Source organism: Leptonotus elevatus, chromosome 20, assembly GCF_054856555.1.
Source record: "Leptonotus elevatus isolate MCC_2025b chromosome 20, RoL_Lele_1.0, whole genome shotgun sequence".
Lineage (NCBI taxonomy): Eukaryota > Metazoa > Chordata > Actinopteri > Syngnathiformes > Syngnathidae > Leptonotus > Leptonotus elevatus.
Genome location: NC_141258.1, coordinates 2,291,807 through 2,313,456, shown reverse-complemented (window position 1 = coordinate 2,313,456; position 21,650 = coordinate 2,291,807). Strand labels below are relative to the sequence as shown.

The window sequence follows — 21,650 nt, the reverse complement described above, 5'->3', positions numbered from 1 at the left end:
ATATATTTTTAAATGGTTGCTTAATATAATGTCGTAATTGGGAAAAATGTCAATTGAAAAAAATATTTAAAAAAAAAATCTATTTTGAATGATGAAAAACAAACATACCATACCAACACACACGCACACACAGAGTCAACAAGTGTGTCCAAAGTTCCGAGAAAATTTCCCAAAGTTGAGTTTAATGCGTCTGTGGAGTTATTTTACATGTGGAAGTTTTACAATCAGACAAGCCATCAAGTCTATGACATAAAATGAAGAGAACTTATCCTCTAAACTCACTGCATCCTAACGCAAAGTTTCTTTCTGTTTAAATTCAAATTTGGTCAAATTTGGGTTCATTAAAAAATATATATAATCGAACAAATATGGCACAACCCCGCCCAAAATATTGCAAGTTTTTGTCTGTAAAAGTCTGACTTTTCTGTGCTTTTTCCCCCCCATTGTGCCGCACCAATCACATTGGAGGACTTGATGAACATGTCACACAGTCATTAAATGCCTGGAGGGGAAAAAATAATAATAATTTCAAAAAAAAAGTTGGCTTTGGGTACATAAATACATTTACAAACTTTTAAAAATATTACATGGACATAAACATTCCAGAGGACAATATTATACAACAAGAAAAACTGAAAACAGACAATTATCTTACATACTGCAAAATATAAATTACCACTTTTGTTTTATTTAACCCATGTACAATTCTTTTTACGTATAAAAACAGGCAGGACGGAGGTTTAGTTGATGTTAGGGACAAGTGCATAGCAAAAAATAGAAGCTTTAGAAAAAAAAAAAAAAAGGGGGAGGACAATGACGATGTTGATAAGGCAAAGAATCAGCTCATTTAAAGTTGGCATAGTCGGAGAAAATGTCCACAAAGTCTTGTACCACCCGGTAACAGAAGTCGTATTGCTCCTGTCACACACAAACAACAACAAAGGCTCAATTGCAATCGTTGCATTGCACACACTTGGCTTCCAAACATAAAATCTATTTGGAAAAAACAAGTTCAATCCGTATGTAATATGTCCCCAAAAAATTGAAAAAATGCATTACAACATTTTTGAACTACAAAAGCTGTCAATAAAAATGACATGGATTTAAAAACAAACAAATGCAACAATTACAGAAAATATTGACTCATTAAAAAGTTGACATTTCCTTCCCTCTCCCCATTTGTAACCCAACAGACGTCATACAAACAAAAAGGACAAATGTGAAAAACCAAACTGGTCGTCGTTTGGCTCCTCCTACTCACCACCGTCTGGACCATGTGCGGCCTCTGCATGCGTAAACTCTTGACAGTTTGGAAGACGTCCAGCAGGCCTTCCGCCTTGACGCGCTCCAAGATGTTGCTCAGTGCAATGAACGTACCGGTCCGCCCCGCGCCGGCGCTACAAGGCGCACCGCAAAGGCACACCGCAGCGTTAGCGTTAGCGTTAGCGTCACACGTAGCAGCATCCCCAGCGACCTTTGCACCCACCACATCGCGTCACATGAGCCTCCAGTGGCAAAAAACGCAGATGGAAATTAAAACTAAAATACAAATAAAGAGATATTTTGGGAACCTATTCTGGATTATTCACAGAAAATAGGGATCAGGCCAAAGCAATAAAAACATTATTTTGGCACCATCTGCTGGAACCTTGGTGTCAATGTTAGCTTTCATTTTTTTCATGCGTTTCATTTTGTTCCAACACAAGGAACATTATAACATAATATTGCAATAGCCGCATTACTTTCTACAATTGGCTTACCAAAAAAATTTGAAAAATTGAAAAAAAAAAGTGTTTTCAATGAAAAATGTGTCCCATGCAACACGTGTACTTTATGGTCCTATCCATTTGAAATGCTTTGGCAACATTTTGTGGCACCCAAGTGCAACTACAGTACAAACTCCTTTTAGAGTGGCGGTCAAATAATTGCAGGCATCACCCAAAAAAATAAAAATCAATTGTCAATTTTCTGCCACCTGAAATAAACCTATCACCGATTGCTTATTATTATAATTTTTTTTAAAAAGGTGTATAGCGCCATCTAGTGCATGTACCTGCAGTGCACCACTATGGGATGGTTGCCCGACTGCTGCTGCTGCCGCTGCACCGCGGCGATGATGTCAATCATGCCCCGCCCCTCGGCCGGAATGCCCACCTCGGGCCAGCCGTGGAAGTGGAAGTGCCGGATCACGCGCGTCACCTTCTCCTATTGGAAGGCAGCCATCTTGGATTAGTTGGAATACTTTTAAGAGTCATTTATATGTGATCCCCCCCCCCCCCCATACTTAAATTAAATGATTTATCATCAATTTTAAAAAGGATGAAAAACACAAATATCATATCTAATGAAGAAAAATGTATTTATTAAACAATTCTAATAAATAAATAAATATATTATTGTATGGTTTTTGAAATTTTATAAAACTTATTTTAATAATTTAACAAATGGGGACAACATATGAATAAATAAATAAATATTGACTATTACTAACTAACAAACTAATTAGTACTTATAAAATATAATTATTTGAAATTTTAAAATATTTTTTTTTTAGAATTATTTGATTTGTTAAAAAAATCTTTAAAAAAATAAAATAACCGTAAATATTTATGTTAAAACTAATATCAAATATTTATGGAAAATACACTTGTTCATTTTTTTAAAACTGTATTTAAATCTTAAAAAAAATACAAATAAATCAGAATGAATATAAAAATGCTTCCTTGCCAGCATTGATTGCTTTTTGCTCTTGTGTTGTTGAGGAATGCGCGACGTCCTTACCGGCAGGAAGGTGAGTACCAAATCGCGTAGGCTGAAAGTGTCGCACAAGGCGTCGCCCTTCATCTCCACGCTGTAATCGCCGTACGTCTGCAACTCCTCACTGGGCCAATACTGATAACACTTGTCCTGCGAACACACGCGTAGGCGTCGGTTTCGAACCCGGGTTTAAGAATAACCGAACAATTTTCAAGGCGAAGAACAGACGGTGAGACGACAAAAGCGTACCTGCTCCCTCTCCTGCAGCTCGGTCAGCATGACGATGGAGTGACACTTCCACTCCCACACCATCCTCCAGAAGTCCTCCACCGTGTGCTGCAGCGGACCCTGCGTGGCAATGTAGTAGTCCTTCTGACGGTAGCCCTTGTAGATGCGAGAAAGCCAATCAATCAATCAATCAATAAATGCAAGTGGTGCACAAGAAGTGCTCTGTTGAGGCCCCTCTTGTTGCTAGGCAGAACTCATGAATTTGACAGCCCTGGTATAAACGCGTATTAAAAGGCGCTTGCTTACGTCTATAAAGGATGCGTTGACGTAATCGGTAAACTCCTGACCTCTCCTCATGGAGAGAATAACTCTGTTGAAGTCGTCTAAAAGAGGAAGAAGAAGAGGCTGAAAAACAAACGGCAGAGAATATTTCATGGGCGCTTCCGCTTCCTCTTCTCTTACACGGAATGATCTGCAGCACTCGGTTCTTCTTCATGTTGGCGGGCAGGTTCCCCGTTCTCATGTTCTCCTTCATGATACGCATGTTGGTCAGTTTCTGGAGGGACAAACATGGGAGAATCCTCCGAATAAACACAAGTAGCATCCCTGGAATTTTAAATTAAAATGGCTGCTTCAAAACAAAATGGATGACTTCCTGTATGAGTCCTTCAGACTTTTTCCCATAAAATGTTATGTCCATCAGTGAATAAGGTTCTTCTTCTTCTTCTCGTTTACCTTGAACTCCTCCTCCAGGCCAACGCGGTCCCCTTGGTTGAAGGTGTTGTGCAGCTTGTGCAGGTGTCCCTCCAGAGACGACACGTCCAGCTCCGTGTCTCCGTACAGGGAGTACTCCAGCAGCGCCTGGTAGATGAACGAGTACTGCATCTGCGGAAAGGACCGGGCATCGTCTGCGCGAGTTCGTTACGCAACGCGCGTACGGAGATATGTTTTTGGGGCGCAAACGACTCACGTCGGTCTGGATGAGCTGCGAGCGCTGCTCTCGGATCTTGGAGACGAAGCCGAACACGTCCACTTTCTGCTCGGCGTGCATCATGTCGATCATGCCGTCGATCACGATGAACGTGCCCGTGCGACCAACGCCAGCGCTGGGACGGGGAAAGAAATAATGTCAACTTTGGATTTGATGCTGTCAGAGACGAATTGAAGTACATATTTATTTATTATTGGAGTTGGACAGAGCTGTGCCTAATATTTTGATCCATAAACTATGTTTCTAATATTTGCTATAAATATTGGATAAATAGACCCCAAAAATATATATAAAAATTACAAACGAGTCTTGGTAAGATAACATTAATAACAGTAATAATGACAATAAAAATTGCATTAATGTAAAAATATATATAAACTTCTGTCAGTGTAATAATCATATTAATAACAGTAAGTGAGGTGAATTTATGTATTTATTATTATGTTTATTTATTGATTTATTTAGGTAAATTTATTGATTTATTTAAGGGTTATTTAAATCTATCTATTTATGAATATAAAAAACACAAAAAAAGGAAATTAATGCCAGTCCTCTAATACCATGCACAGAAATCAACTGCATCAGAATGAAAGTTGTGCCTAATGTTGTGACCTTCTTATATATTTTTTTCTGGAAAAAAAAGAAAGAAACAATTATTTACTAATATTCTCCCCTCTCATAGTGCTGAATAATTTTAATTGGAAATATTTTAGAAACATCTTTCATTGTAATAATAACTATTGTTATAAAGAAAATAAAGAAGGAATGATTATGAATGACGATCCCTGATACTGAGCACACATCTGCAATGCATCATACGAAACACACTTTTTTTTTTGCTTACTCTTAATAAAAGCTTTTACTTAAAAATGCTAGACAAATATTTACTTAAAAATAATAGCAAAATATTTTGAAAGCTACGACTGAAAACATTCAACGACTACTTTGAAAGCTATTATTTAAAATGATTGTCCAAATAATTTGCAACCGCTACGCATTTAGTGTACCTGCAGTGGACCACGATAGGCCCGGCAAAGGGCGGATTGACGGCCTTGACCTTCTTGAGGAACTTGAGCATGCCGATGGGCGAGAAGGGCACGCCGAAGTCGGGCCAGCTGGTGAAGTGGAGCTGCGTGACCAAGCGCGGCGTCTTGGCGGCGTCGCTGGGTTGCTACGAGCGCAGCATAACCAAAAAGCGTGAGCGTGGCTAGCGTAGCATAGAATGACGCATTTCGCGGTGGTGCTCGCGTACGTATTGTATGCAGAACTTGCGTATGGTGTAATCCACGAGCACGGTGAAGTCTTCCACTGCCACGCGCACGTTCCCGTAAGTCCAGCAGCCCTGATCCGGCCAGTACTGGTAACACTTGTCCTGCACGGGAACCATTAACAATGTGAGGGTTTTCTTTGAAATGATTGAACAATTTAGAATTTGCATTATTCTCTGCCAGCGCTCGTTCGCGGAAGAATCGGAAGCATTTTCCCCACCACTCACTTCCTTCCTCTCCTTCAAGTTGGTCAGCATGACGACAGTCGACACCTTCTGCTCCCAAATCATCCTCCAGAAATCGCCCACCGTGTCCTCTTTTGAACCTGCCAGCGCAAAATCTGGATGATTTCTCTTCCCGAAGAGATAACGTTGATCAAACCGACTTACCTTGTGCTGCTATGAATTTGTTCTTAACGGTGAAACCCTGTTTGGGGAAAAAAAAGGTCATTAGAATATGAAATAGCTGGAAAGTCACATGATTATTTATGTTGGGCTCACGTCGATGTATGAGGCGTTGACGTAGTCGGACGCGGGGCATCCTTCCAGTTGAGTCAGCACCACCCTGGAATGATCATCTGGCAGGTGGAAGGTCATTCAAGCTTGTCATGTTATTTAATTTTTACATCCAAGAAATGAGTCAAATGCCCTGTAAGTGTGGAATTAGCTTAACTTAACGGTTCAACCTACATAGTTAATATTTTACCAGACATTTCAACAGTGTGTAGTTAAAAGAATTGATTCAATATAAACTGTTCAAAACTGTTTTGTTCATCCACTTCCTGTCAGCTAACAAACAAGGAATTCAATCACAACTCTTTGCTTCTGACGCACATCCAATGACGACGTCATTTCCAAAATGGCTGACAGGAAGTGGATAGGTTCAAACAAAACTTTTTAACGGTTCATATTTAAAGTAACAAGTATTTTAATTACACACTGTTGACATTTCGAGCATATACCATTGCGCATCGACATCAACAAAACAATACCCCCGAATCATGTTCAATGGCAAATTTAAAATGCTAAAAATGAAGAAGAAAAAAACCATATAAAATTGGTAGGACAGCTGTCTACATTAATATCTGCCAAGCTTTTCACAAAAGCAAACAACGTTAGTTACATGATCTTCCCAAATTATTTTCCAAACGTCTTAGAGCCATGAGTGATGCAATACATACAACAAGCTGAAGCAGCTGTTACCTTTGTGTCTGACCAATTTCTTAAACGTTACAGTCTTACTTACGATAAAACTAATACCAATTTGTGGGAAAAAAGACATCCAAGAGCGACAATGTATAATATTTGTCTGCATGATGGCAACTGATGGTCGCCATGGTAACAAATGCGTGACTGGCTGTTGCAGAAGTGAATCCAAAACCAACGTTTTACGAGCGCACCCTGGCTAAGATAGCGGCGCTGCTAATACTCACAGGGAAGAATGTTGGGATATCTGTTCTTGTCCTTGTTGTTGTCCTTGTTGGCCTCCTCGTACGTCCCGTGGGCGTGACCCCCCGGCAGCGACTGTGCAACAATTTGTCGACATGTCAAATGAGCTCACGCGTGTGCGCGCGACCGTCAGCTGCCGCTGCATTTCACTTTAGTCATTTCCTTTGCTACAAACGCATCACACCCACATCCTTAGCATTAGCTTCCTCTATTAGTGCATGCTAAATTAAAGTTACGAAACGTAATTCTGACTCAGATGCAGAAACAGGAAAAGGGTATTTTTCGTGTGAGCATGCATGCATGCGTCATGGGGAAGAAAAAAAAAAGACGTGGTAATTTTCCTCAATACTCATCTAACTCAGGTTCCTAAACTACTACTGACATGACTAACAGATCCCTGTAGATGGCGGCGGTGCATCACTTTGGACTTCAGATCTGAACGGCTTGTCTTTTCCCCAAAAGCTAACTTTCTTGGTTTTTATGTGAGAGAGCAGTGTTGTGGGTGAGACCAACCCATGTGGTCCTGTTAATTACGAAACGAAAGTAAGGCACAGGGCACGAATCGTGTGGCAGCGAAAGAGTTCAAATAGGCCACAACTGATGAGCATGTTGTCATGGCCTGCCACAACTTTTCCAGTTTCTCATGTGGACGCTTTGGAAAATGAATTGCACACCCCTGCGCTATAACATTGAACGCTTCTTTCTACACCACCGGTAAAAGGCGGCCTTTTATGCTCCCCCCCACCCCCACCCCCACCTTCCCCGCCATGTCACTGTTTTGTGAAAACAGCACTGACAAGGAAGGGGAGGGGCAAAGTCCACCTGGCAGTTTTCCATATTTTGTGTTAGTATCAGAAGCCGCCTTTACATTTTGCCTGGGAGAGCCAGCATTTTTCCATGCCGTCGTTCTGTATAAATAGCACGAAAGAATCGGGAGACAAAGTCGACTCAGCAATTTTCTACCTTTAGAGGTAGTATCCGAAGCCACTGCCACACTGCTTGCAAAAACCGACATTTGCCAATGAGGTTTTTAAGTAAAACTAAATATGTTGAATATTTTTAGAATTTAATATTCCACCGGTTATCCATCCTATTAACAAATTGGAGAGTATTCTCAAAGACAAAATGTACATGTGTTTTCTGTCCACGTCGCCATATGCACTTTTGTCACTTTTATCCGTGACTTTGAGTGTGTATGGCTTTAAAAGGTGGAGCCTGGCCTGGTAAGTGATGTGGGTGTCAGCGAATGAAAGTAGATTGTGGCTGTTGTGAGCTAAGGTTAGTTGCTGGTTGTTAACCGGCTAACCGTGACTTATGGAAAAATGACCATCAGGTTTGAATGTTTATGATTTTTTATTGTTGTTATAATTTTTTGGGTGCTCAATAAAGCTAATTAACTCATCCACTCCCAGCCATTTTCACTGGAGCAACCCCCTTTGCTCCAGGCTGTTTTACTGGATTTGGACAGATTTTGCAAGGTCCACAGAATATTGTGTTCTATTGTTATAAAAACATGGATCCTACCAAAAGAAAGATTAGAGTCTCTTCTTTCATCAGGAAAAAAAAGTATATTTCTATCTGTTTCCATTTTGCAGCAATTAGCATTAGAATATAGCTAAGTTTCATTATTATTCACAAATCTGTTTAAAACTGTGAGTAAATGAGCTTTTTTTTTTCAACATGGCCCTGGTTGATCTCTTATACTGTGTTGCCACCTGCAATCCGTTTTTGTAATATCAATCATTGCTCAACCGTTCTCTTTAGTTCAGAGGCTGCATCAAAGCCTTCTGTATGCTCTAGCATTAAAACACGTATAAATACGTCTTTGGGACACTTAAAACATTTAAAATAGAAGATAATTATATATTTTGGGAGCAAATGAGTTAAAGTGCACCAACAGCTTTAACTACCCTTGACCACACCTTGGGTTGTGACATTATAATACGTTCTAACTAATAAAACGTTGTGTTAGCAATCGTAGTCAAGACACGAGCGAATAAGCGCCGCATCGTCACTTTGACGGGGACCTCCGTGAAAAAGAAGCTCAAGAGCGCTTACGTTGTACTCCTCCCGGAAAAGTTTCCCATCGTCGGCCGATCGCAGCCTGTACTCATCCTCCAGGTGTTCCACGGCCAGCGGCGGGTAGTTCTTGGCGGCCGAAGGGGATCTGGGCAGGAGGACCACCGTCGCGTCTGCGTCAAGTGACAAAACCGGCATTAGAAAGTTTGCTGCACTTTTCTCACCTTGTCGACAGGAAGTCAAGGACGACCACAAGTGAGAGAAACACGCGATCCATCATCATCATGATAATAATAAAGCGCTTTCACGTGCCTTGTTCTTCCAGGATGCCATTTGGTATCTTCTTGTCCACTGTGGTGACCACCGCTTTCCTCTGGCTTTTTAACCTACAACACACAGATGACCAAATTCAAAGCAAGTCCAGGAAAAAAGAAACACCACCACCACAAAAAAAACAAAAAAAAAAACACTTCCTACCATCTGGAGAAGGTATTCTTTCTCATGAGCTAATGTGTTGGGGAGGACGGGGTTTGTGTGTTCTGCCGCGTTAACGACCGACCGACCGACTGGCTGGGCTGTCAGAGGGAGGCAACGAGCGTTGCTTCCTGACTCGGGCTCCGCCTCGGCGACTAGAGGAGGAAGTGTTTGTCACCCGGAGCGCTGCCTCGGAATCTGGCTACCGGCCAATCAGTGAGGGCCCACGGTTGAAGAGGAGGGGCAAGACACTGCTGTTTGTTTATACATATATATATATATAAAGCCACATACTTTTGCTCCCAGCACACTAAGCCACAATTAAGTCGACGTGGTTCAGTAATAAGTTTAAAACATCAGAATTGTTCAGATTCCTTTTGCTGCCTGTTGCTTGGAAGAAGAAAAATAGGAAGAACTTACTATGTGCGAGACATGTTCACTGCATGCCGAGCTAAGCAAGCTATCCTATTGGGCTTTGAATCCCCTTATCTTGCATTGCGGCCATTTTGCAAGTTTACCTGAGAAGGTACCAGGCCAGCAGCACGGCGATGAGCAGCAGCAGGGACAGCACCAGCACGGTGGGGAGGACGTGATGGCCCGCGGACGGGACGCCCTCTGAGGGAAAAAGATCAAAAACATCAATGTTATTAACTTAGCTTTAGCACGTTTAGCATCCCACCTATTATATATTATATTTTCGCCATGATATCACACGTACATCTCCATAAAATGTAAAACAAAACAAAAAATTCCGATGAAGTCACGGACAGTCACCCAGAAGTATTCTGGCGCCCATTGTTTACAAACATTATAAAAGCGCATTCCTAAGCTGTGAATGACTGCCAACGGGGTCAAGTGATGACTGACTTGCGTGCTGCTTACCTTGTGTATGGTTGCCATTGCTGCTCAAATTAGATGATGTTGTGGTTGCCACCAAAAACAGAAGCATTGTGACTGCGGGGGGAAAAAAACAACAACAAGGCGGATATTAGATTTGCCCCGCATGGGAACGCCGAACGCAGAACAACCCCATTCAGATTGGAGGAATGTGCTCATCCAGTGAGAAGGAGTCACAATGGAGCCATACACTCATATCCTGCTCATTCATTAGAGCTGTGCTCAGATAAAATAAAAAAAGAACAGAAAAAGGCACGCAATGGCCGACCACAAGGAGGCGCAATTGTCCAATGTTTGGAAGCCAGGCTCAGCATGATGGCTTGTTTTCATTGAGAAAAATGCCTCTGAAAAACGGACGTCTTACTAAAATTACTAGGACTTACTTTTTGGCAGTTTCTTTTTGTATGTCTTTTTTTATGCCAGAACTGTTTAGGCTAATTTAATGTACTGTGTAATGTATGTTTAATAGAAATGCAGTGAATATTGCGATAGTCTTCTTTTCCTTTTCTATTACTAGTAACTAGATATTCTCCCATTTCTAGAAAGCGACAGAGTGAGAACAGATGCACAGGAAGACTTTAAAAAATGTGTTTCAATAGCTCAGAGTTACTGGCGTGTGATGGGAGTGGCTATGCAGTGCCAAAAAAAAAAAAAAAAAATATATATATATATATATATATATATATATATATATATATAAATTGTAAAGGGTGTAAGGAAAAAAACAAAACAAAAACAATAATAAATAAATAAATAATCAACAATAATAAAATAAATAATAAACAATAAACAAACATACGAGTGGAATGCGTCCATGGCATCACATCCCGCAACGTTTGTTTTTATCATTTCGATGCTCGACCCTGTTCAAGTACTGCTGCTGCGAGACCCTTAAAAAGCATCAGACCTTGAGAGGTTTCATTGTGTTTTCTGAGCACTAAAAAGTCACAACGTGTTCCAGCCACAGGAGAAAGTGCATCACCTCAAGGCTGCAGGTGTGCTCTGCAGCTGCGCTAAGAAAAAAGAAGGAGGGCTAAGTGTATAATCAATGAGGTGTTTGTGTTGCGGTGCCGCAGCATCCCATAAAAGGGTAGCGGGGGGTGGGGTGGGTTTGTCTGAAGAGGGGACGCTAGAGGAATTTGGAGTCAGCACCGGCTAACTAAGCGAGGGAGAAGAAGGTTCAGGTCAATAACACTTACCGGGGCCATCAATAAAGCGCCGCATGCGAGGAGAATCCGTTGAAAGACTGATGACGGTATTCTAATGAGGAGCGATGAGGAGGCGGGACTTTACCCTCATCCTTATATATATATATATAAATATATATATATATAAATATATATATATATATATATATATATATATATATAAATATATATATATATATATATAAAAAATATATATATATATATAAATATATAAATATATATAAATATATATATATATAAATATATAAATATATAAATATATATATATATAAATATATATATATATATATATATATATAAATATATATATATATATATATAAATATATATATATATATATATAAATATATATATATATATATATATATATAAATAAAATTAATATTTCTATTTATACATTTATTTTTAGAATCTCGTTATTTATTTTTGTATTTGTTTTTACTTTTATTTAATTATTTATGGATATATATATTTTTTGTTATTTTTTATTTCCACTTATATTTATTTTTTGGGGATTATTTTTTTATTATTATATTTTTAAATATCCATTTTTATTTTCACTTTTAGTCATTTATTTATTTTGAATTTTGGCAGTTTTGGTCCTCCATAATTCACGAGTGATTGTGTGTCTTTGTTGTCCCTGTGGCCAGGCCGCGCTTGGAAAAGAGATTTTTTTTATCTCAATGAGTTTCTTACCTGGTTAATCAAAGGAATGAATGAATGAATAGGTGTTCATGATGTCATAAACGTTAGTGGACGTACTGTCACTGTCATGTTCCACCTACCGACTGCACCCATCACCTTCTATCCCATCCTCTGACCTCGACATGGCTCAAAAGCACCCGAGGGGGATGCGGGATGTTTATTGTTGGCAGCATGTCCTCCAATTTTTCACGTGTTATTAGATTCTCCCGCGTGTGAGCACTTGAGCATCTCTTGACGACCACTTCCTTCCCTTCCGGAATGTCCCCGATATTGCTATTAATAAAGCGCCGTCCTCTTCCCACAAGCGTCTCATTTTTCAGCCATACAGCACAAGCCTCGAATTAGACTTAATTATTTTTTATTTTTTTTTGCATGAGTCATCATTTAGCTCGGGTCAGATGGTGGGCAAACGGCTACCGTGGCGTTTGTGCATTGTCCTCACTCCATTTCGCACTCAGCGGCGAGTCACCGGCCGTCGGCCATAATGGAAATGGGTCATGAGAGATGTCGGCTCAAGGGGGACTTTTTGGAGGCGTCTTTACTTTGGGAGAGGAGACGTTTGCGAGGGGCTCCGGGGAAGGTTATTAGCCCGGCCAGACAGTTTGTGAGGCGTAGCGCCTGTCTCATGGTGAGTATGCATCTGCGAGAGGTCACACAAGTCGGGATTTATTCCAACAAATGTGCAATAATATCTCCTGACATTGCTAAGACAGGCGTTTGGCTGGCAGCTGCGGCTAACATTAGCACTTAGCTGGGCAATTTCACTTGTAGAAAACAACATTGAAGGCCTTAACAGCAAAGCCCAACCCAAGACACTCTTAGGACCGCCCCCTCATTTGAATAACATTTTGACCGGACAGAGTTTCTGCAGCATGAAATAAATAAATGTGAGAGCAGTGCATTTTTAATTGATTGCTATCTAATTATATTTATTTTTGTATATATTTCCACATTTATTTGTATTTTTTATTTTATTTTTAAATCTTGTTTTCTGTTTGTATTTATATATATATATATATATATATATAATATTTATTTTTTCATTTATATTTACTTTTTGTATTTCATTTGTGAATTTGTGAATTATGTTTTTTTATATATGTTTTCTTTTTCACTTTTATTCATATATTTATTTATTAATTTAGTCATTTATTTATTTATTTATTTTGGCAGTTTTGGTCCTCCTTGCTTTAACAGGCAATTTAAAAGGTCGGACTAAGTAGATTAATGTGGCGCCTCAACACAGTTTATATCATTTCAAACTCATATCACAACATTACATTTAAAAATAAAAAGCAAGGAAAGACCAACACCAATGTACTACTTTCCTATATGGCAAAGATATAGCGCCATCTTGGGGGGCTTGGTGAATTCCTGAACTGTGAACTGCCAAAATAAGAGGGATTACTGTACATGATAACTTGACACAAACAAAACCTGCTAACAAAGCGATTTTTGTTTTCCAGCCCCGAGCTACAATACGCTTAATTAACGTCGCATCCAGCAGTAGCAGTTAGTTAACATGCTGCGCAGCTGTGCCTTCATAATAACAAGTGAATGCTAATCAAAAGCTTTTTGTCCTCAGTCTTTGTAAAGTACAGCGTGAGAATGCAGATTCATGGCGAGTACCAACAAAAAAGCTGCAATTTTTTTTGTTTGTCGGAACTTTGTAGCTTTCGCGAGCGCCGTGTCTTCCCGCGGACAAGAGCGGCGTCAGAGCAGCTGAACGTGGTTTTGACCGAGCACAGAGTCCCTCTTGTCTCCTCGCATACATCAGCCGGGGAATTGGGAAAGTGGGCGGTCGGTTGGCGGGCGGGTGGGTAGTCGCGGGGAATGTGACGAGCTGGCAGTAAAGGTACATTATGTGCTCAGAAAAGCCTCCAGCTGCCAGACTGTTTACCCGATTATGTCTGCGACCCCAGGTGACCTTCTACGTTTCAATTTCCTTTTAAATTGGGTGTGAATGCTGACAAACGCTGCTACCACGGCAAAACACACACAAAAGGTCCGAAAGCAAGCGCTAAAATATGTGTTGTAACGTGTCAATTATAGCCAAGGGTAAAGGTGCAGTGCAGGACTACTAATTAGCATCCGGTGTCTGTCACAAAGTCAGCAATTGGTGCGCTCTTGAAAAGGTTTAGAATTGTCTATAGATGTCAATCAAGCACGAGATCAAAGCTCCACAACACACTTTAAATGAGTTCCTTGGCACCAAAATACTACAGGATGGCACCAAAGCAATTTCTTTGCTTCGATTCAATTGACGTTGTGTTCTTCACCTTGGCCACATGGGGGCAGTATAATATAGACAAACCGCTACAAAATGGACCCGCATACCAAGCACCAGCGATTCCAAAAAAATCGTTTCAATATTTTTTAAATATTTATAATTTTTGGGGGGCGGTGGGGTGGAATTTTGGGGGGAAAACGTTTTTGTCGACTTTCTTGGTAGGGATGTAACAATATCCAAACCTCACGATACGATAACTGTCACAATATTGTGGGAAGGTTGGCAATATTAAAAAAAACACGATAATATGTAAAAAGTCACAATATTATTAAAAAATTATAATTAAAAAAAGAAAAAGAAAAAAAAGCTTATATTGTGTTTGGCTGAAGTGGGCCAAAAGTAATGTTTTTTTTTTTTGTTTTTTTTACTGAGATATTTAAAAATACTTGACTGATCTTTAGGAGTGATAACCGCTGCAGTGGCCAAAACATTCCAGTTTGAAATTAAACTGCACTAATGAACTAACCACCAGAGGGTGCTAGAACTGCCCAAATGGAATACAACCTTACATTTTTAACAGATGTTCTGCTTTTGATATTGTGACATAACGACAATATCACGATATTGCCATTATCGTTACACCCCAAAATCTTAGATGATTTTTTTTCACCTAATACATTTCAAATGTGAAGTCCTGGGTTCCACTGGAATGTACATGGCTCGTATAAAAACTCTGCAGTAAGTCGCAGTGAAATGAGCTGTTTTTTGTTGAAGATAAAGAATACATGCCGGTACCATTTGGTACCAGGCCGTTGAGGTAGCTTTTATTTTATCTTTTGTCATGGTCGTGGTGCAATTACGTCGCAATCACAAAGTTCCCGCCCTCCAGTCGAGAAGCACTGCACTCGTAGCCTATATAGGAAGCAGCAGTATAATGTTCTGCAGCGTTCCAATGTGGGTCGCTAGCCCTGCCGCGCACCCTCGCACGCTGTCCATTAATCAATCCCGCCTCCTTCCCAGGGGCTCGGACTGTGTGCCGGCCCGGCGCTAATGACCTTGGAGACCCGCCGGCTGACGCGCTGCGGCATCAACTGTGCCCCACCTTCAACGTCTTGGGAGGTGCGAGGAAAATGTGCGGAACGCGCTAACGTGTGCAGATGTTTGCCAGGACAACAAATCAAACGCAGATGAGATGCTAGCATCTGCTTGACTGAACACGACATGCAAATATAGACTCTTTTCTTTTGTTTTAGTGTGCGTGCCAAGTCACAGCTTGTATTTGTGTTTTTTTTTTTTCCTCACCCACACATTTACACCCCTGCACATGACATGCACCAAATCTGCTGCCAGACTCGCATGAAAACACTTACAAGCGCACGTGTCACTAATCATTGCGTTTGTATTCAATCATCCACGTGTGGATTAGGACTTAAAAATACAGCCGCATTTTCAATTTGAATAGAATTTCCCCCTTTTTTGCTTTTAATTTTTTTTTCTTCTCATGCATCTTTGCTCATCTATCTATGCTAACACCATATATTGACAGGCAACGCCATTCCACGCTCTTCCACTAGGTGGCAGAAGATACACAATTATCCACGTTCTAATGTAAAATCTGTCTCAATGTTGATTGGAAAACACTGCGTATGACAACCCCCACAGGAGGTTCAACGACATATCGTCCACACCAAAGAATCAATTTCTCGTCCCGATTTTCAATTATTCCGAGCCACGGGTAGCGCGTGAGGTAAGGCGTGGCGGCTGGGCTGAAAATGGCCAAACTGGTGCTGCGAGCCGTGTCATTATCAGCGAGTGCGCTGTAATAATTACCTGCAGCAGCAAACGGGTATGACTGTGCGAGCGAGCTGGCGGGAAGTTCGGCATCTGTCAGTTGTTTTGGTGATAGCGCAGGTGTCAAATTCAAGGCACTGGGGCCACATCTGGGGCAAAACATTTTTTATTATTTTTTATTATCCACACCAGGCCCAAAACATACATATATTTATATATTTGGTCCACTAAACGCATTATTTTTTTTTTACTAAATATATTTATTTTCATTTTTGCAGAACATACAATAATGACATAATTACCTAATTTGCTCCCAAAAACGTATAAATACGTTCTGTTTTAAATGTTTTCAGTGTTTCAAAGACGTATTTATAGTTGTTGTTTTTTAAATGCTATAGCATACAGAAGGCTTTGATGCAGCCTCTCAACTGCAGAGAATGTTTGAAGAAATGGTGGCAGCAGAGCAAAAGAGATCAACCTGGGCCATGTGAAAATTGCAAAATGGAAACAGATAGAAATATACTTTTTTTCCTGATGAAAGAAGAGACTCTGATCTTTCTTTTGGTAGGTTCCATGTCTTTGTAGCAATAGAGCACAATATTCTGTGGGCCTTGCAAAATCAGTGAAAATCCAGTAAAACCGCCTGGAGCGAAGGGGGTTGCTTCACTGAAAATGGCTGCGAGTGAATGAGTTAAGTGGAACATTGTTTTACTCATTCTTCTCAGAAGATAAAGAATATTTGCCAGAAATATAATAATATTTTCACTCGTATCTCAAGGCACAACTGCATAAAAAAAAAAAAATGAATGTATCAGCAATTGTGTATACATATAATTATCATATAATAAATGATAAGGCGATTATACATTTTCACAGCATTGTAACTGCGCTCTGACTGAACTACAATATGACCCGTAATGACAATGAGTTTGACACCCCTGCTCGGCGCGCTATCAATCTTACTTTTATGCTCGCAAATGTCAAAAGCGTCTCCGTGTGGTCGCTTTGACTTCCCAGCTGGCATTCATTATTCATGCGGCACATTTGACACGAATTCTTGCTCAAGGTCGACAAAAGGGAACGCACCAAGTAGCTGCATTGCTACTTTTGGACAAAAAAAAAGACAACGATCAGCTGTTTTGACAAAGTCGTCCTTAGAGAATGTGCTCAACCACTCGTAAACGCGAACCGCTTATATTAGACCGACGGGTGATGCTAAATTGCGAGGGGGTCTTCGTGTATATGTATATATGTGTTTCGAAGTGGGAGAAACTCCCATTTCTAGTGGCAGCCATCCTCCCAAAATAACAGTATGCCTTCATGCCCCCGACTAAAGAGCAAGCTATGGCGGCGGCGAGTCGGAGGAAGGAGGGAGGGAGGGCAGCGGTGGAGAAACGAGCGATAAGCGCCGCCGACGCCGAACAAAAAGCTCCTTGATTCTTGGAAAAGAGGAGGCGACGTGAGGACCAGAAAGGGGGACAAAAGCGAGAAGGGCCCACGCAGTGAGGATGAGAGCCGTGTTTGACAAAACCTTCCTTTCGAGGCGCTTAAAAAAAATAATAATAATAATAAAAAAAAAATAAATGAAGCTCCAGCGGCGGCCTGGAAGGTTCACGGGACTTGAGGGCAAACAATCGCCTGTTGCCATGGCGAGGAGAAAACCGTATCGCGCTTCATCTCGCAGACGAAGCGAACCCCGACGCCTGCTTTCTTATCACACGCATTCTCAACAGCGGCGAGAACAAATATCGGTGACATTTTTATTTATTTCACAGCCAGCCATCTGGAAGCGGAAGAACGAGTCATTGGAAAAGACAAATCGTGTTTTAAAACACACTCGCGGCAAAAAGTACTGCTTGAGGAGACTGCAATAATTCTGGTTGGAGGTGTCGGCAACATGAAAAAGAGACGACTTTCCACATTGATGTCTGCATGCTCTCCTTGCCCACATGCAGAGGCATTACAATATCTGACATCATTGACTGGCATCGACGTTTGTATTCTCCAAACCGTTCACTGCCATCGGCGAATATAAAACATCAAATACTGTCAAGATCAAGATTGTAAACGAATGTAATGACAAACACATTCCTGTAGATGGCAGTTGCATGACTTTGGTTTTGAGATCAGCGCAGCTTTTCGTAGAGGATAATAGGGGTGTGCCCAAAATAATAATAATATTGATTCACATTAGAATTGCAATTCTCATTTAGTACAATTCAAAATGAATTTTAAATGTCCCAAAATCTATTTTACTTAAATTATTTTATACCATCTTGCCCTTGTTTGTGTGTACCTTTATTGAGAGCGCTGTTCATGTTGTACTTGATTTGGCCACTTAGGGGCAGTGTGGTTCCACGCGTTAAGTTGGAGCCACATTAAGGTGTAGAAGAGTCACGCTCAAGTTATTGCAATAAAAGTTGCTTTTTTTTTTTTTATAAGTAATGTTAAGATGCTTCTCTGTGTATTCCTGAAGCATTTTGTATGAACGGCCGTTCTTTTGAGAGATAAAAGTGCCGTGAGTAGCTCGCTAATTAGCATTAGCGAGTCACACTGGAGTAGACAGATTCTTTGCACATCTATAAATTGAAGCAGAAATCGTTCTCAATCGAATCGCAGACCCCAAAATTTAAATTGAACCGTGAGACAGTCAAAGATTCTCACCCCTAGAAGATAACAATCAACAATTTTAGGCTGCTTGACATGTTTTTTTTGGGGGGGGTTAGGATTCCAAAAAGGAGTTTACCGGAAAGTAGTAACTAGACATTCAAAGGAAGTGAATGTTATTTGGGAAAGAAGGTCTCGCAGCTGCCTCTGGTGCAAAACACAATCGTGCTTCTAACAGGAGCTGCCAGTTGTGTGGCAACGTGTGTGTGTGTGTGTGTGTAGTATAAGCACAACGCCGTCCTCCATCTGCTGTGCGACACACATCGTTTCCTGTCCTTTGCAGCCAACCAGCAAGTCAGGCTTTCCTGTAGCGCGCCGCTGTGCTACAGGGGAAACGGGAGCGAGACAGCCGCACACATTTTTTTTTTTTTTTACAAAAAGCCCTGGATAACATACGAAGGCGGCACACGGATCGCATCCGCTCTCTTTCCTGAAGTGTTTGCTACGTGTTCTCATCGTCCTCGTTTTATCACGTCTTCAGAAGTCATGATGAAAGCCTCCGTAAAAATGAGGCCCAAATAAAGAAAAATGTATACGTCTCTGTGGATGTCTTTCAGCTTATTATTACTATTAAAACAATTATTTTATTTTATTTTGTTGCCAACTTAGCAATTTGGTCATTATATTTTCCGATATTTTCTAAATGTATTGCAACAATTAAAAAAAAAAAAGATCACCGTTTTCGTAATGAGCCCACAAAGTCCCAAAAATGGATTCAAGTTAGATATCGGATTTTTGCGAAGAGAGCTGGAAATCGGCCTTACCCAAGACGGTGCCAGTTAAAGTGAGCCGAATCTGACTTCCATAGCAGCCGGGTCACATGACGCTGGAGGACTCGCGGTGGTCACATGGTCCTCTGCCGACTTGGGCACCAGGAAGCGGGCGACACGACTGCAGACCCTAAAGGGACGCGCACCACCTTGAGTTAAGAGGAGAAGGGGAAAAAAAAAAAGTTAGTATTCGAATTACACTGAACCCTTGATATTTCCCAAAAGGTTTTCAATTGCCTATAGAGACCACGGGATGGCAGTAAAGGACTACTTTTGTCTAAATGAAGCTCCTCAACTCACTCGCTGTCTTTGCGCTAATAAGCCATGCAAAATGCCATTGACTGGCTAATGCATAGTATCAATAGTTTTGTTAGAACCCTGGATGGATAATCAAACACGCAACACGTGCAGATAGATAATATAACAACACACACAAGAAAATATGAATTATGCTCTGTGGAAAAATGTCTAATATGACTGCAGAGGAGCTGTGACCGTCTCCACGTGTCTGCAAAAATAAACCCAAAAAATGTGAGGGGAAAAAAAAAAGGTGAATTCTTTATTGTATTTAATTAGGTCAACATCGTATTTAAAAAAAAAAAAAATCAAATTCAATAATACAAAGTGTTTCCACGTGCTTTTCTTTTTTTTTTGTATGGAATTTTATGATATCGGGAATTGTTGTTTGTTTCAAAGAACTGCGGCAAGAAGAAGAGAAAGCCTTTTGGGAGAGGACTGCGGGCGACGCTGCATAATTATGTCGTTTCGCTTCAACGGGAGCGTCATAAAATGGCGATGACGGTCACACGACGTGAATGCGGCGAGGAGGCGACAGTCAAATTAGCCTGAGGAGTTCAACAAGTTTGTCTGGCCGCAAAAAAGAAAGAAAGAAGACAGCCGTTGGACCTCACGCTGTAAAAAGCAAAAAAAAATAATGACAAAATCATCCCAGATTTGTAGCCTCATTTCACACAAAGCCTCTGCCATCATTATCATCACATTTCATTTGATCCCGGAAGTCTGTCTGTATTCCACAACTGGTCGCCATCTGATCTATAATCCGCGCGTCCCCTCGGGACAAGCCTGGAACGAGGCTACAGCGGCAGGAGGAAGGGGAGGAAGGGGAGGAAGGGGTTTGCACGTGGCACAATTTAAGCACCTGGAAAACAAGCATGACCGAATTCTAACTTTTGAAGTCGTTAAAACACAGCCAGGAAATCTTCCCTCTCCTCCAACGCTGCTTCCTTTGCTCCAAACATCTGTCCAAAAAAAAAAAAAAAAAATGTGTCGGGGAGCGTGGCAAGTGGTCGCCATGGAGACGGTCTGGCGCAGGAGAGGTGGATTACAGAGAGGAGGGGCGGCAGGGGGGGGGGGGGGGTGAGTTCTCGCCTCTCTCTTTCTAGGCTGCGGTGATAGATGAACGTGCAAAATCAGCTGTATGCGCTCCCTCTCGAAGAACGAGGTCATCAGGCGCAGCCTCTTTGCGAAACGTGTGATGGAAGCGCATACGGGGACATGATTACCGGGATGGAAGACATTGGTTTCCATCTAATTGTTTAGAATTTTTTAAGCAAATTTACTAAAAAATGCGCAAAACGGACATGCGATTTATGCCCGTTTCCATCTGTTCTTCTTTTGCGAATATTGAGAGGGGGCCTCCGCCGCTGTAGGTGGCGCTATACACCATAAAGATGTGATCCCCCAGTCATTTAAAAGAAGAAGAAGATTTTTTTTTTTTGAAAATTAGAATAAAAATTGGTGGATGGAAACCCAACTTTATCGAACCAACAGATTTAGGATAGAATATTCAACATTTAAAAAAAAAAAATACACAAGCGGTCTAAATTTTTTTCTCGTGTGCGTCCACTTGTGGCTCGATCCCGCTTCACTGGCTTCCTTGTGGCTAAAGGTCAGATTGTCTGTTCAGGCTCTCAAGCATCCATTCTGCGTGTCAAACGAGGCTCCGCTTTTCACATTTTGGCCGCGATCCTCGTCGGCGATGCCAGGTCACGGCATCTGGTTGCCGTGGTAACACATGTGGTCTGCAGGTGCTGCGGGGGGGGTTTGGCATCTGCGCTCCAAAAATGGCAAACGGCTGTCGGCTCTGTGAGCTCCGCCGAAGAGGGACGTGACACCAAGGTGACACGCGCACACGCACGGACACATTCTTCACTCTGGGGTTGCGGTCAATCAGATT

At 41.1% G+C, this 21,650-nt stretch overlaps 1 protein-coding gene across 2 annotated transcripts in view; it reads right to left on the bottom strand.

Moving 5' to 3' along the window:
• Positions 1–154: 154 nt before the first annotated feature.
• Positions 155–21,650, bottom strand: part of ptprea (protein tyrosine phosphatase receptor type Ea) — a 31,353-nt gene continuing 9,857 nt past the window's right edge. Inside the window, exons 2-21 of one of the 2 annotated variants that reach the window (XM_086064391.1) lie at positions 19,448–19,602; positions 10,068–10,139; positions 9,704–9,800; positions 9,024–9,097; positions 8,751–8,884; positions 6,677–6,767; positions 5,745–5,821; positions 5,634–5,670; positions 5,472–5,569; positions 5,229–5,348; positions 4,984–5,147; positions 3,956–4,091; positions 3,721–3,870; positions 3,448–3,541; positions 3,292–3,368; positions 3,007–3,141; positions 2,782–2,907; positions 2,054–2,205; positions 1,262–1,397; positions 155–918 (exon numbers count right to left, since the gene is read on the bottom strand). In XM_086064391.1, the coding sequence (XP_085920517.1) occupies positions 844–918; positions 1,262–1,397; positions 2,054–2,205; positions 2,782–2,907; positions 3,007–3,141; positions 3,292–3,368; positions 3,448–3,541; positions 3,721–3,870; positions 3,956–4,091; positions 4,984–5,147; positions 5,229–5,348; positions 5,472–5,569; positions 5,634–5,670; positions 5,745–5,821; positions 6,677–6,767; positions 8,751–8,884; positions 9,024–9,097; positions 9,704–9,800; positions 10,068–10,134 (2,040 nt within the window). In that variant the 5' untranslated portion in view covers positions 10,135–10,139; positions 19,448–19,602 and the 3' untranslated portion in view covers positions 155–843. Of the gene's footprint in view, positions 919–1,261; positions 1,398–2,053; positions 2,206–2,781; positions 2,908–3,006; positions 3,142–3,291; positions 3,369–3,447; positions 3,542–3,720; positions 3,871–3,955; positions 4,092–4,983; positions 5,148–5,228; positions 5,349–5,471; positions 5,570–5,633; positions 5,671–5,744; positions 5,822–6,676; positions 6,768–8,750; positions 8,885–9,023; positions 9,098–9,188; positions 9,347–9,703; positions 9,801–10,067; positions 10,140–19,447; positions 19,603–21,650 lie in introns of those variants that run through there. The other variant, XM_086064392.1, reaches the window with a different exon arrangement.